Source organism: Rhizophagus irregularis, chromosome 27 (assembly GCF_026210795.1).
Source record: "Rhizophagus irregularis chromosome 27, complete sequence".
In the NCBI taxonomy this organism is placed as follows: domain Eukaryota; kingdom Fungi; phylum Glomeromycota; class Glomeromycetes; order Glomerales; family Glomeraceae; genus Rhizophagus; species Rhizophagus irregularis.
Window position 1 is genome coordinate 1,540,548 of NC_089455.1, and position 14,434 is coordinate 1,554,981.

At 25.6% G+C, this 14,434-nt stretch overlaps 6 protein-coding genes across 6 annotated transcripts; 4 read left to right on the plus strand and 2 right to left on the minus strand.

Moving 5' to 3' along the window:
* Nucleotides 1-1,790: 1,790 nt before the first annotated feature.
* On the minus strand, nt 1,791-2,227 carry OCT59_018226 (uncharacterized protein; the record flags this gene model as incomplete). The annotated part of the gene is made up of 2 exons (XM_066148624.1): nt 1,791-1,832; nt 1,931-2,227. 2 exons carry the CDS (start codon nt 2,225-2,227, stop codon nt 1,791-1,793), a joined length of 339 nt encoding a protein of 112 aa, XP_066004535.1.
* A 224-nt stretch (nt 2,228-2,451) lies between these two features.
* On the minus strand, nt 2,452-2,904 carry OCT59_018227 (uncharacterized protein; the record flags this gene model as incomplete). The annotated part of the gene is made up of 1 exon (XM_066148626.1): nt 2,452-2,904. The coding sequence occupies one exon, from the start codon at nt 2,902-2,904 to the stop codon at nt 2,452-2,454; it is 453 nt and encodes a 150-aa protein (XP_066004536.1).
* Nucleotides 2,905-4,292: 1,388 nt separating this feature from the next.
* Nucleotides 4,293-4,973, plus strand: OCT59_018228 (uncharacterized protein; the record flags this gene model as incomplete). The annotated part of the gene is made up of 1 exon (XM_066148627.1): nt 4,293-4,973. One exon carries the CDS (start codon nt 4,293-4,295, stop codon nt 4,971-4,973), a length of 681 nt encoding a protein of 226 aa, XP_066004537.1.
* A 42-nt stretch (nt 4,974-5,015) lies between these two features.
* OCT59_018229 (uncharacterized protein) lies at nt 5,016-5,848 on the plus strand (the record flags this gene model as incomplete). The annotated part of the gene is made up of 2 exons (XM_066148628.1): nt 5,016-5,774; nt 5,840-5,848. The coding sequence occupies 2 exons, from the start codon at nt 5,016-5,018 to the stop codon at nt 5,846-5,848; spliced, it is 768 nt and encodes a 255-aa protein (XP_066004538.1).
* Nucleotides 5,849-7,230: 1,382 nt separating this feature from the next.
* On the plus strand, nt 7,231-7,728 carry OCT59_018230 (uncharacterized protein; the record flags this gene model as incomplete). Its single annotated transcript, XM_066148629.1, has 1 exon — nt 7,231-7,728. One exon carries the CDS (start codon nt 7,231-7,233, stop codon nt 7,726-7,728), a length of 498 nt encoding a protein of 165 aa, XP_066004539.1.
* Nucleotides 7,729-8,870: 1,142 nt separating this feature from the next.
* Nucleotides 8,871-9,404, plus strand: OCT59_018231 (uncharacterized protein; the record flags this gene model as incomplete). Its single annotated transcript, XM_066148630.1, has 1 exon — nt 8,871-9,404. One exon carries the CDS (start codon nt 8,871-8,873, stop codon nt 9,402-9,404), a length of 534 nt encoding a protein of 177 aa, XP_066004540.1.
* Nucleotides 9,405-14,434: the final 5,030 nt, after the last annotated feature.

The window sequence follows — 14,434 nt, forward strand, 5'->3', positions numbered from 1 at the left end:
TTATAAACTTCATTACGGTGTAGCATTAGGAATTTTTCTATAAATTGAGCGTTCTTTATTCTCTTTATCATAAGAATAGGGTTACGTTCTATAGACATATCTCTCCAACAAACTGTACCATTGTGTAATAACAATTTATCTTCTATTATTAATACATTTTTCTCAGCACCAGATTTAGCGAGCTTATCTGCTTCTTTATTATGATCACAATCACTATGCGCTTTAACTTTAGTTATCTTTACTTTGAGACTATAGATACTAATTATCTTGAATAAACATGACCATAAAACCTTATAATTAACTTTTGATCTTTCTATATCTTTAATTGTCAAAAAGTTTAACTCATCAAATGTATTAACTACCCATTGAGAATCACTATATATTTCGACATTTGCAGCTTTAGGACAGGTCATTAAACTTAATATCACTGCCATTAATTCAGCCTTATTAGAGGAAGGATTATCTGCAATTCCACAATTGAAACTTTTCTTTATAAGAGCGCTAATTACGAATGTACAACCCATCATTATTTCGTTAGTTGCTATATTTTTCATCAACCATCTGTATAAATCTCTATATCAGTTTCTTGCGTTAAACTATTTGCAATTTCTATCAATGTATTACGATAATTACTTGGATGTATATATTTGAACAAGCTATTCACTTTTTCAATAATACATTTATTCATAGATGTTTTTCCGTAGTATTTACATTCCGCTTGAGCTAACGCCTCGTAAATAGCCATATCTGCTATATAATGATCATTTTGTATTGAATTTGCATTAACTTTAACACAATTCTTTATATTAATATCTGCTATACACCTTACTTTATTGTTACTTCTTTTATTTCTGATCTGATTTGTTTTCACTTCACATTCTCCACATTTTTTAAGGATTGGTAACTGTACTGATGGTGATATTTGATCATTTTCTAGGTCTTGTATCTAATATTCTATACGAATTTTGTCCTCATTTAGATTATCTAAAACATGCCCTATTGTAGGTTTACCTATTTGATCATGAAAGGTTGTTATCCAATTTTTTGTTTTTAAATTATCAATTTTTGTATTTACATTATGTATATTATATCCTAATTGATAATCAATTTTCACTTTCTTAGATTTTAAAGGATCTTCAATAAGTTTAGTTTCTATAAACTTGAACCAACTAGGGATTCTACCCTGTGTATTTATCTTAGTCCTGTGTTTCAAATCTTTATATCTCAGAAGACGTATACCATCTGACGACATTAACTGACTAACGAAATAAACATTTTTCCCTTTCAGTCCCTTACTAATTCCATTTGAAAATATTTCTTTATGTGTACATATTTCTACTATTTGTAATAATCCCCCTTAAATCTGATTAACTTTCACACCACTTGATTTTATGGTTAATATATTGTCATATAAGAGTGCTAAAACATGAGCTAATAAACAGTGTTTTACTTGTAAGTCTTTCAGACTGATATTCCATGTTGCTAATGGAGATTTATTAGACAATAATTCACTTTGCAATTGTTTACAATCTATTTCGAAAATATCTTTCATCATACCCTTTGATATCACTTGATTGTATAATCTACTTAACTGTCTTTGAGCTTGAATCGTATTAATATCTTTAATAGCGTAGCCCAATGATGAATGTATAATACTATTAGAAGTAGTAAGTGGCAATGACGCTTTTTTTTTAAACATATATCTACAGGTAGAATTTAATTTTTCTGTTTGAAAATTTGTCCAGACTAACAATTGTGCTTTATAGTCCACACGAGAAATGATCACATGATTATATATATATTTCATCTGCAAATCCGTTATTTGTTTGAAGCTAATTGTTTTATTATATCTTTTAATAATATCCTTGCACTGATTAAAAACATAATTAGTTTTTAAATCTAAATTAATCCAAACACCTAAAATTCTCACAGATTCTTTTGATGTTAATGGTTTAATCATTCTTTTTAATGATCCAAAATTAACTTCAACAATATCTTTATCTAACTTTTTGTTCGTTATCATTTCAAACTTATCATAATTTGTTTGTATATTATTCATAATGTTGAATTCATCTGCAATTTTTAAGATCTGCTCTAACTGAGCTTTACTTTTAGTAATCCACGTGACATTATCCATGTATGACTGTGATGATATATTGATCCTAAGTTTTTCTTTTTGGTCTGATTGTACATTACTTTTAAAGCAATACTCAATTTCATATCCCATTTTTAATGAATTAATTTCTGCGAGCAATGGATCATAATAAATTGTCCATAGCAGCGGTGAAATGACCTCACCTTGATCTATTCCTATGATAAACGTATATTGTTTCGTTATTCCTTTTTCTTTTATAACACTTTTTTTACTATTCGTAAATAAGTTAATCATCAAACAAATCAAAACCTCTGGAATCTTAATTCTTTGCAATGCTAATTTAAGCATCTTAATATCTACCCTGTCGTAAGCTTTAGAGAGGTCCTGAAAGTCAACCATAACTCTTTATTATTCTTCTTTGCATCTTCAATACAAGTATTAATGATTCTTAGAGGCGCCTCTGTAGATCTACCAGGTAGTCCCGCGTGATTACCTCCTTTTAATATATTACGCTCAGATAATCTTTTTGTAACAATTTTCACTAACACTTTTCTCAAAGTTTCTAGGAGTATTATTGGTCTAGTTTTTGTTAATGAGTATTTCCAATCTATTGTCTTCAGGATAGGATACAATAACGCATGTCTCCATTCTTCAGGGATATCACCAACTTGTAAACATAAATTTGCTAATTTTAACGTGACACTTTTCATTGAAGTTCCCATATGTTTGAGCATTTTATTCGATATCTGGGAGATTCCTGGCGCTTTATTATTTGCTAGCTGTCTAATTAAAGAATTAGAATTATTCATTATGTTTTATAATTATAAATTTATTTTAATTTAAAAATATAATTATATGTCTGTTAATTAAATGGAAAATATGTATAATCTGTCATAATAAAAAGTTCACAAATTTGATGCGCAGTTTTTATATAAAATTTTAAAATGCAGCAAATTTGACGATCTCTGTTGCACAAATTTTATTTTTTATTTTATCCCAAAAATTGCACAAAATGATACGCAAAAACCTACATTTCTATATTTCCAAAGTTGTAAAGTATTAGTTTTTTACTCATAGACTTTACTTTGAAAGAACATGGCATTCCATTTTTGCCGATCGTGCACACCCGTTGACTAATAGACCATCCCTTAATTTAATTAAAAAAAAAAACATTTCGCAACATTTTTTTTCAATAATTTTATAAAAACGATGCGAAACGTTTTTATTAGTTAATTTAATTAAAAAAAATGTTTTTGCACGTTTTTTTAATAAAAAACATTGCGAAAATGTTAAAAACTAAACTGATAATGAATCAGTAAATCAGTTCAGTTTTCGGTATTTACCAGTCGGTTTCGGTAATTAACAATACCAATACCGATCAATTCAGTTCGGTTTCGGTTTTAATAAAAACTGTACCGAACCGAACCGATCAGTGCCCTACAACTAGCGCGACTGATATTTATCAAACCGCCACTGACTTCAAACCTGCTATATACAAGCGTTTGAAAGGACTACAAAATACATATTCTGACGAACTCTACGAACTGGGTATACCCAAAGACAGTTTTAACACCTTCCTTTTTTTTGCTATTAATTTCAAAGACGCGTATACATGCCTTCTCTATAAGATGGTAAAAGATTACATGAGAAAAAAAGAAAAGACATCATGTGAGATGCAAACAATAATAAATACATCCAATAGAGTTCTAGAAATACCAGATTTTACTCCAGTGGATATGAAAATAATTGAAGAGCCTAACTTAATATTGCTACCCTTAACGTACAGGGTCTAATAATAGAAAAGTGTCAATTTATATTAGACCTTTTAGAGGAAAAGCGAATTAATATATTAGGAATTTCTGAAACTTTATTAAAGAATTCTGAAGCTAAATTTATATATAAAAACATTACGAACGATTACATATCTTATTTCACGAATTTAAAAGATGAAGATCATGTTGGATCTGGGACTGGAATTATAGTATCTAGATCTTTAGACGCTCACATCTTTAATATAATGGAATACAAAGGACGAATCATAACATTAGATTTCTAATTTAAAGGGAACTTGAAAATTAGAATTGTACAATGCTATTTGCCAGCATCTTCGCATGCAATATCAATTCAAAATGATTATATGAACGAAATCAAAAGACTATTAGATGAAGCTAAAAGGAAAAATTATGAAATAATAATGATGGGTGATTTAAATAATCACTATGATTCATTTTTAAAAAGGAAACAAAAAGGACAACAGATAAGATCAAAACATCGGATTTTTGAATACTTAGAAAATATATTGATGTTTAACACTACAAATCTATTATTTGATATTTCTGAAACAAATTCTAGACATACTTTTCATGGTAATGGTAATAATAAAGCCACGTCTTTAAAGATAGATTACATTTGGACGTCTCATTTTTTGGCACTTCAGTTAAATAATCAAAAGCTTTACAGACCAAACGATATAAAAACAGACCATCTAATGATATTAAATCAGTTTTTCGCACAAGAAATTGTTGGATTAAAACAATTAGCTAAGCTCAAACAACAAAGAAGATGGAAAATGATATATGCATACGATGAAATGACAGATGAAGATTGGTTGACATATAAGAATGAAACAACAAAACTTTTTATAGATGAACCCCAACCAACAAGTAACAATATTAATGATTTAAATAAAAAATGGATAAATTTTAAGAAAAAATTAATCGAATTGACGCAACAGTCATGTGATAAAGAAAAGTCATGTGAGACATTGATTAAACAAAAAAAAATCATGTTAAATAGGAAAAAATCCAGTCATTTTAAAGATTTGAAATCTTATCAACACATGTGCTTCATTAGGAACTTCAGAAGAAAGTTACAATGAATTTCTAAATCTCAAAAGAAGGATTCCTTTAATATTAATCATATGAGTAAATCACGAGCCCTCTTCACAAAATCTGAAAGCGTTAAAAAAGTAGTGCTTAATTATAAACAAAAAACAACATTAACAAGTATAATGGATGAGGGTAAGTTAGTTTCTAGTATTCTAACAAGCAATATAACTCCAACAAATATTGTCTTATATTTTGAAAAACTCAAAAAACTTAATAATTTGTTAATAATACAATATAAAGCAGAACTTATTCAGTATAGAGATATTCAAATGAAAGACTATATACAAGAAAGATGTGACGATTTAATGAACAATAAAAAGAAAATGATTAATTCATTTATGAATCGAGAAATAAAATCAATTGTCATTGATCGAATAATAGTTACTGAAAATAATGATGATGTTTTAATAACAGATCCTCAATCAATTAAAAAAGAAGTTAACAATCATTTTCAACATATTGCTGGATCTACTAATCAAGAAAAAATATTGTCTGGAATATGGATTGATCAATATTTCTCTAGAAATTATGTTGATGAAAATATTTATGATGGTCTTATAGATCATATAACGCAAGAAGAAATTGAGTATCATATTTCCTTACTCTCGAATGGAAAGGCATCAGGTCCGTCAAGAGTATCATATGAGATGATTAAACATAGTAGTTCAGAAATGAAGACATACATTAAAGATTATTTAAATGAATGTCTAACTTTAAAGAAAATTCCAAAAGAGTGGAAAATAGCTGATTTATATCCCATACCTAAACCGAAACCTTGGGCTTGTAGATTAGTGAATACTCGACCAATCGTCCTATTAGAAACAATGAGAAAGCTTTTAGTGTCCATATTAAATAGGCAATGTAGTAAAATTTTTAAAGAAAATAATGTGTTAAGAGGGAATCAATTTGCAGGATTAGAAGGCAATTATACCTTTGAACCAATTAGAATAATTAAAGAAATAATACAGGATGCAATTGAAAACAAAAAAGAACTATGGATTTTAGCTCTCGATATGGCAAAAGCGTATGATAGGGTTAACATTCATATGTTAAAAAAAGCAATGGAAAGATTGAAATTACCAAATAATTTTATTTCAATTATTTGTGATTTATTCTTAGAACGAAAAAATCAAGTTTTTACCGCAGTTGGTAAAACTAATCCTTATAATGTTTTAACAGGAATAGACCAGGGAAAGATTATTTCACCACTCCTCTGGTGTATATATTATGATCCTTTACTTTGTCAATTACAAGAAAGTCATGGTTACGAAATTACTGTGAAATATAAAAAAGATATTTATTCTGATTATATTAAAGAATCAATTATATTTCCAGGAAAGGCGTATATGGATGATACCACGTTATTGGCAAAAGATCAACTTCAGCTGGAAACAATGTTAGATATAGCAAATGAATTTTATAATTTGAATGACATTAAAATCAATAAAGACAAATCTGAATTATTATTGAAAAAAATAGACAAATCATTTAATTATTCGAATAGTTTAATGATTAGATTTGGATCAGAATACATTAATATTAAACCTAAAGTTCCTAGTGAATCTATTAGAATATTAGGTATTTGGTTCAATGTCAACGATGATAAAAATTTCATGCTTAGTCAAGCTAAATCAGAAGTTAAAAAGTTGATCAATAATATTAAACATAAAAGGATTTCTGATAAACAATTGCAATATGTATTCAACGCTCTTATTATCCCTACAATTGAGTATTGTGCTCAAGTGACAATTCTTAATGATCGAGAATGTGAATCTATTATGTCACCATTTAGACGAGCTTTCAGGAAAAAATTAAGATTCTCTTGGCAGATGCCAACAGCAATAATTAATCATAATTTGATCTATAATATAAAAGATATAGCAGATAATCAACTACAAGCAAAAAGTACGAATTTCCTAATACAATTAAATGATACTGGATTATTAGGAAAATTACGACGCTCAGACTTAAACAACTACAACATAAATTTTGGATCGAAGATAATATAGTATCAGTATTTCCATTCAATAATAATTTTATAAAAAATTATTTTATAGTAAAAGAAAATATAATAATTGGATCTTAGAAAACATCAAAATATTAAAATATAACAATATAGATATTTCCGTTAATAATAAATTAAGTATAGAAAAATATAAGATAACTGGAGGTAATATACCAGTAAGAAATATTTTAGGAACAGAAAAATTTTTTAATAATATTTATAGGATTAAAAAAGATGGAGTTATGTTTTTAGATCAGTTAATAGGAATTTCTAATTTGTATTTGATTAATTGGTGTACTTTAAAACTGAAATCCTTTAGAGAAAACACATGTAATTATATTAAACTCAAAAAGTGGTATAGAGAATTACAAAATATTGTTACAATTGATGGAAAAACCCTTAAACCTGAATATAAAATGTCAGCTGTTTCTCATTTTAAGGGATATAATATGGCTCATAAAAATAATCTTCCTAAAAAATTAACATTTATTGGAATTTGGAACAACAGAAATAATAATATTGAAATAGGTGTTTTAATAAAAAAATCTGGAATTGATGGACAAAATAATTTAATAATAGGACATTTGAATGTTATTAATAACGTGGATTTTAGATCATCAGTTATTCAATTACAGAAATGTTCAAGATGTGAATTAGACAATCTAGAACAATCGAGCGAAAAAAATTACAATTGTAACATTTTAATTAATGCCAACGATAGTTTAATTATTGGTGTTTAATCCAATAGTACATATCATAGGTCAACGCTTAACAATAATAATTTGAAAGCTATACTACAGACAAACTTGCTAGATATTACAGATCTAAATTATAATGACTTTTTGTTTAAAAATAATTGGAAAAATTATGAATTGACAATTAATCAATCAGTAATATCAATTGACCGCTTAGTTAAAATAAACAATAATCTAATTACAAAACTGTTAGACTTTCATACGATCGAAACCAATTACTAATAATTCAAAGACAATTACTCGAAGGTTCAACTAGAAAATTTGAAATTTACACTGATGGTTCAGTTCGTGGATTTGAGTCTCAACAATGTACAATATCTTTTGGTTTTATTATTGTTAAAAATAATATAATTTTACATAGTTTTCGTTCAGAAATTTCTTATTTCCCATCATCGAATAAAGCAGAGTTGTTAGCAGTTATTTCAGCGTTGATTGTTTTACCAAGTAATAGTGAAGTCACTATTTATACTGATTCGAATAATGTTATTACAGGATATTATGATATTATAGACAGAAATAATTTTATTATTTTGCCAAGGAAATTTTTTAAGATTAAAACGAATAATATTTACTGGAATATTCTTCGAGAAATTATTGTTACAAATAATCTTACTTTAGATTTCATTAAAGTTAAAGGACATAGTGATGATTATTTTAATAATTACATCGATGAGTTTATTACTCATACTGACGAATTATCAAATTTAATTTTTAAGCCAAATAATCTGAATAATTTAGACTATATTCCACGATGGAATAATATTATAATAGAATGTAATTTATGTCAATTTTTGAAGAAAAAATCAATGGTACAACATTGGGAAAAATTTTTGAATTTGAATCGAAATGGTAAATATAGACACCCTCATGTTAATGTTGATTGGCATTATACATTTTTACTGCTTAATCAGGACATTGAAGATAAAGTTGAGTCAACATATTTTACATCTATGTTTTCATCAAAATGGAAAAAACAATCAGTTAACCTTTTGACGTAAGAAATTCCTACTGTAGAAAAAAGGAAATATTTAGCTCATAAAATATTTGATAATTGGAAATGTTCCTTCTGTAAACAGCATGATGAAACATTTGATCACGTATGGATGTGTGAGTCACGTGCTGATGAAATGAATACTATTATTTGTGAAGTAAAAGAATTTTTCGAAGAAACTTGTAATTCTTTATTAGTTGAAGCAAAAAAGGATCCTATTATTGATAATGGGTTGATTAATAAAATAACATTTTGGGATCGTACTTATAGTGAAATGAAAATTACCTTTATAGATTTGATTAAAGGTATAATTTCTTGTGAGTTAGCAGCGTATACAGCCTTAATTTTCGAAAATAAAAAGTTACAAGAAAAATTTCTGGTTTTATTAAGAAATTTTATTTTTAACAAAAGTTGGAACTTTTGGATTAATAGGTGCTTGAAGCAAAAAGAAAAAGAAAGAAAATTAAAAATTAATCTCAAGAAAGTTAAAGAAAATCTTAATGAAGATAAATATATTGATCCTAATAGAAAATTTAATCAACTTAACCTTTTTAGCGGTTTAGAAAGTTTACGATCGAATATATACTTTGGAACGAATATGCAGGGTTTTATAGTTTTAGTTAACTACGCTCTCTGCTCTTTATTACTTTTTTTAGGGGTTAGTAGTTGAACGGAGTTCAGTTTTATTAAGGAGTTGAAATAAAAAATTAATTTTACCCTAGGAGTCAGGTTTTTAGAGCGAGGTTGATAGAACGTCTTAAATGTATGTTACTATAATAGGTCTCAAATCCAGGTCATAACTTATATAGAAACTAGTTGGTTAGTATTCGTTAGTTTAGAATCAGGTACCTGCAACTATTATTATAAAATTTTGTATATTTGTATTGTTCTTTACAAATTTAATCGCTAATAAAAAATAAAAAAATAAAAAATAAAAAGACAAATCAGCCCATTTGTGCAATTAGATAGTGCTTTAGCTTTCAAAATTATTTAAGATCATGGGCATAGGAAGTTGATTGCGTATTTTGACACTTAGGCAAGCCTGGATAAAGCACTTAATACAGATTTTAACTTTGAAAAATTTAAAGATGTTTAAACTCGATATTTTTTGCTCACCTTAAATTGGCCTAGAAATAAGCCATCAAAGAAGATGAATTCTATTCAGGAACTAAGACAAGAATTTAAATGTTTCACAAAAGGACTTAGATGGACAGAAACAGAAGAGGAAGTCTTTAGGAAAAAAAAAGCAATCTACTTCAAAAAATAAAGGCTTCGACAGCAACAACAAACTTTTAATTTTAGCTGAAATTAGAACATTGCTAAGATCACTGGCTAACTGACGGGAGGACTGGGCCAAATTGGAGTTTTAGGATGTTAGAACACTCGCCATCTAGTCTAAATTTTATTAATCTTTTTTTTATCCTGTTATTTTTGTTTAAAATCCTTTTTTTTCGTTTGTATTACAGTAGGTTTTGTTGAATTTTCCTAGGACTGAGACTGAAAGGAGGGGCATCCCCTCTAAGAAAAGATAATTATACATTGGACTTACTCTTATAGTCCCAAATTTACCTGACAGTGTACACGTAAAGTTCTTGAGTGGTTTATTAGTTATCAAATTAGTTTAAATTTATGTTGTATTACTCGTATATGTATTGACATGAATTTAATTTTAATAAACTAATAAATATGCTGCAGCAACAAAAAAAAATAAATAAATTAAATTAATAATTATTGAAATCTAATTAAATCTATATAAAATCTATATATTAATTTAATTTTAAAGTACATTAAATTTTCAAGAAAATATTCTAATTAGATTTTTTGAAACTTAAAAGAAAAGCAAAAAAACATTAATTAAGGTTTCCATTAAAAAAGAAGAAAATTGATTTAATTTACAAAAAAACTTATTATTTTCAAATCTCAACATTTCTAATTAGAAATATATACTTTAAGATTTAATAAATTGGTCATCTAAAAAAAGTAAAAGTAATTTTTAAAAATAAATTTGATATTTTTCAAAAAAAAAAAATAATAAAATATTAGTAATTGTTTTATTAAAAAAAATTTTTTTTAAAAAATCAAACCCAATATATCTACTTGAAATCTGAAAAATTGAAAAATTGACTACTAAAAAAAATTGTATTTTTTTTTTTAAAAAAAAAAATTTAACATCCATCAGATTCAAAAAACTATAATGGTATAATTAGCTTAGTATAATGACATATAATATGATTTGGATTTGACTCAGATGCAGATTGTCATGAAATTTCAGAAGATTTTCTGCAATTAAACTGAATTCAGATAATCAGCAATTGGGAATTCAGTAGCTAACTATAACATTATTAAAAAACTGGTTATTTAAAAAAAAAAATTAATAAAAATTAATAATTATTTTGTTGAAAAAGATTTTTTTTAAAAAGAAAAACTCAATATACACCTTTCAAAATCTAAAGAACTAACTGTCTACAAAATAAAAAACAAACTATTAAAAAAAAAAAACTTTTATAATATTACATTATATTATATGATTAATCATCAAAATTCCATGTATCTAAAGTGAACTGAATGATTTTAAAAAAAAGAAAAGCCAATTTCATATGTTCAGATTCATCTAAAAAAGAGAAATTTTAAAACATTAATAAATATTTTGTTACTGCAAAAATATAAAAAAAAATAAAGAAACCCATCTATCAAATTCCAATATATTTAAAAAAAAGAAATATTGAAATATTAGTAAATCATTTTGTTAAAATAATTAAATTGAAAGGAAAAAAAAACTTACCAAAATTTTATATATTTCTAGTAAAATTTTGTTAAAATAAAAATTAAAAGAAAGAAACTTATTAAAATTCACTAAAAATTTACCAAATTCATATTTTAGAAAAAATTTATTAAGTTTACCTAAAATTTACATTCCAGGCTGCCTAAAAAAAAAGAAGAGACAAACTACTATTAGAAAATAGTTCATTAATATTAATAATAAAAAACTCTATTAAAATCTGTACATTCAAATATCTAAAAGTTATCTAAAAAAGAAAAAAAATAAACATTTTAATATTATTAGTTAAAATATAAAAAAAATATTTTTTTTATTTATAATATATTTCATATCCAAATACCTGAAAAAACTGGTTAATAAAAAGAAAGAAAAAAACATTAGTTATTAATGTATATTAAAAAAATCTGAAATTTTATTTTTTATTTTTTGAAATCCTATGATATTTAAGACTTTGTGTTCAAGATTATAAGAACTACCCATCTAAAAAAAGAAAAACCAAACATAAGTTTCGTTAAAAGATATTTCAAAATATAATAAAAATCATTTCTGACAAATTTTACCTTTGGTAATTACTAAAATGATTCTATATTTATTTATATAATAATTATTAGTTGTAAAATTTTTATTTAATATATATTATATATTTCTTTTAAAATTATATTTATTAAAAAATTTTTATATTAGAAAATAAAAACTATTATAAATTTTAAGCTTTATTTAATAAATTGAAAGTATATTTGTAAATACAAATTTCATTGATAAAAAATCATATAGTAATTTTAAATTTTGACTTTACATAATACTATAGTATTTTTTCACTTTTTCATAAATTAAGAATTTTAATCTTATATAAATTATATTTAATTTCAATATATAAATTTTAGTTAATTTTAATTTATTATAATAATTAAATTTAATATTTATATCTATATGTGATATTAATTCTTAATTTAAATAATGTAAAAAATACTAAATTATTAATTTTAGTTTTAGCTGCATAATAATCTTTATAAAAATTGATTTTTATATTCTTAATAATTAATATATAATATATTATTATAATTAAAACTGTAAGTCAAAACACAAATTTCACTTTATATATATATATATATAATTATAAAAAAGAGAAACTATGAGGCATTTCAAAGAGATTCCTAGTTTTAATTATCTCGCTTGTAAATAATAAAATTATAAGCATGGTAGAGTTTTACTTTTAATTGACAATAGGAAATAAGTAAGGTGACACTTAAAATTCCTTATACTTTTCCCCATAATGAACATAATCATCATATGACAGAAATTGAGATTTCGATTTAGGGTATTGGCTGAGTAATACACTTGAAGCTAGCTCTATTACAGTATTTTTATTTCAATATATAAGGACGCATTTATCACGTGAAAGCGAATGTTTTGAATTTACGTAATTTATCTTTTATCGATCAACAATTACCCTTATATTATTACACCACATTGAGATTCTTTTCCATTTTAAAAGCACGTGTAAATACTCGTGTAAGTAAGGACATGAATTCCGATAATATAAAACAAAGGTAATAAAGCTTTTGATCAACAATCGTCAATTTGTATGTAAATAATCTAACAATCTACGTCAACTTTAAATTTGAGATCACTTTCTATTATTCGATAATCTCCGTTCTTAAAGCGACATTCAAAAGTTAATGCATGCGTGAGAGTTTTTTTTTTTTTTTGTAGATCAACAAGTTATTTTTTTTTATTATCTCAGTTATTGCGCAGTAATGATTTACGATGATCTTCATTCACGCGGTTTAATTGAAATCGACAATTATATTGTGGGGAATAGATTTTTAAAAAACTGCTAAAATATTCGTTTTTTTTTTTAAAAAAAAAAAAGTTGAAAAGCACTTGCAAAAAAAAATAATAAAACAGTTTGATATCAACAGCAAATCTCTTCTTATTAGGTTGCTTATTTATTCGTTATCATTAGCGTTGTTAGACCCCTTAAAAAATCGGAATATGCCGGAAGAAGAAAAAGAGAAATTAATTCAAACCATAATTAAAGCTTTAGGTTCTAATTACTTGGGCGGAATCGGGAAAATTCTAATATATCACATATTTATATTGTATTTATTTATTATAGATTACACGCAGGGTTTCTTTTGTTTTCACAAATAATTCGGTATAATGATGTCACATTTATTTACCGATTCTCAAAAAAAAAAAAAAATTTTCAATTTTCACGTTCAAAAAAAATTTTTTTTTCTTCCTTCCCTCCCAATTTTACCCCACATGAGAAGAGAAGTAATGATGTGATGCGTGCTTCCTTGCGGCTATGCATATTTATCATACGGTAAATTTCTTCTCAGTAGGTTGGTTTTCACATTTCATATCTAAATGTGTATTTATATCTTATTGTTTTATCGAACATATGAAAGTCAAAAAATTTATTGTGTAACAAACTTTTTTAAAACTGCACCAGTTGAAATTACAGTAACATATGACTGAAAAAAAATTATTTTTTTCAAGGGTACATCTATTTTGCGTAACATTTGTTGGTCAGTGCGCCTCTAATAAGGTAAGTAAGCGGTAAAATTTCCGCGATATAACTTTTACTCCGCAAGTTCGTAATACAAAGTTAGTTTAATCAAAGTCATATCAGATATTACCTCATTTGCTCATTTGAGAGGGAAAAAAAGCACGGATTTAGCAACACAATCAATAATAATACAGACTCTATTTAAAAGGTTTTATCTTAAAAGGATCCTAGTTTTCCTAAAACAAATAATAAGAAAAAAAAAAAATATTTATTGATAAAATTATATCCTATCAACATCTGGTAAATCCGCGAAATATTTTTTTAAAAAAAGATTGCTTACTAATAAATTGTTTGTATATGTTTGAAAAAGAATAAGGGCTTTGATGTTTATTCGGATAATTAATAA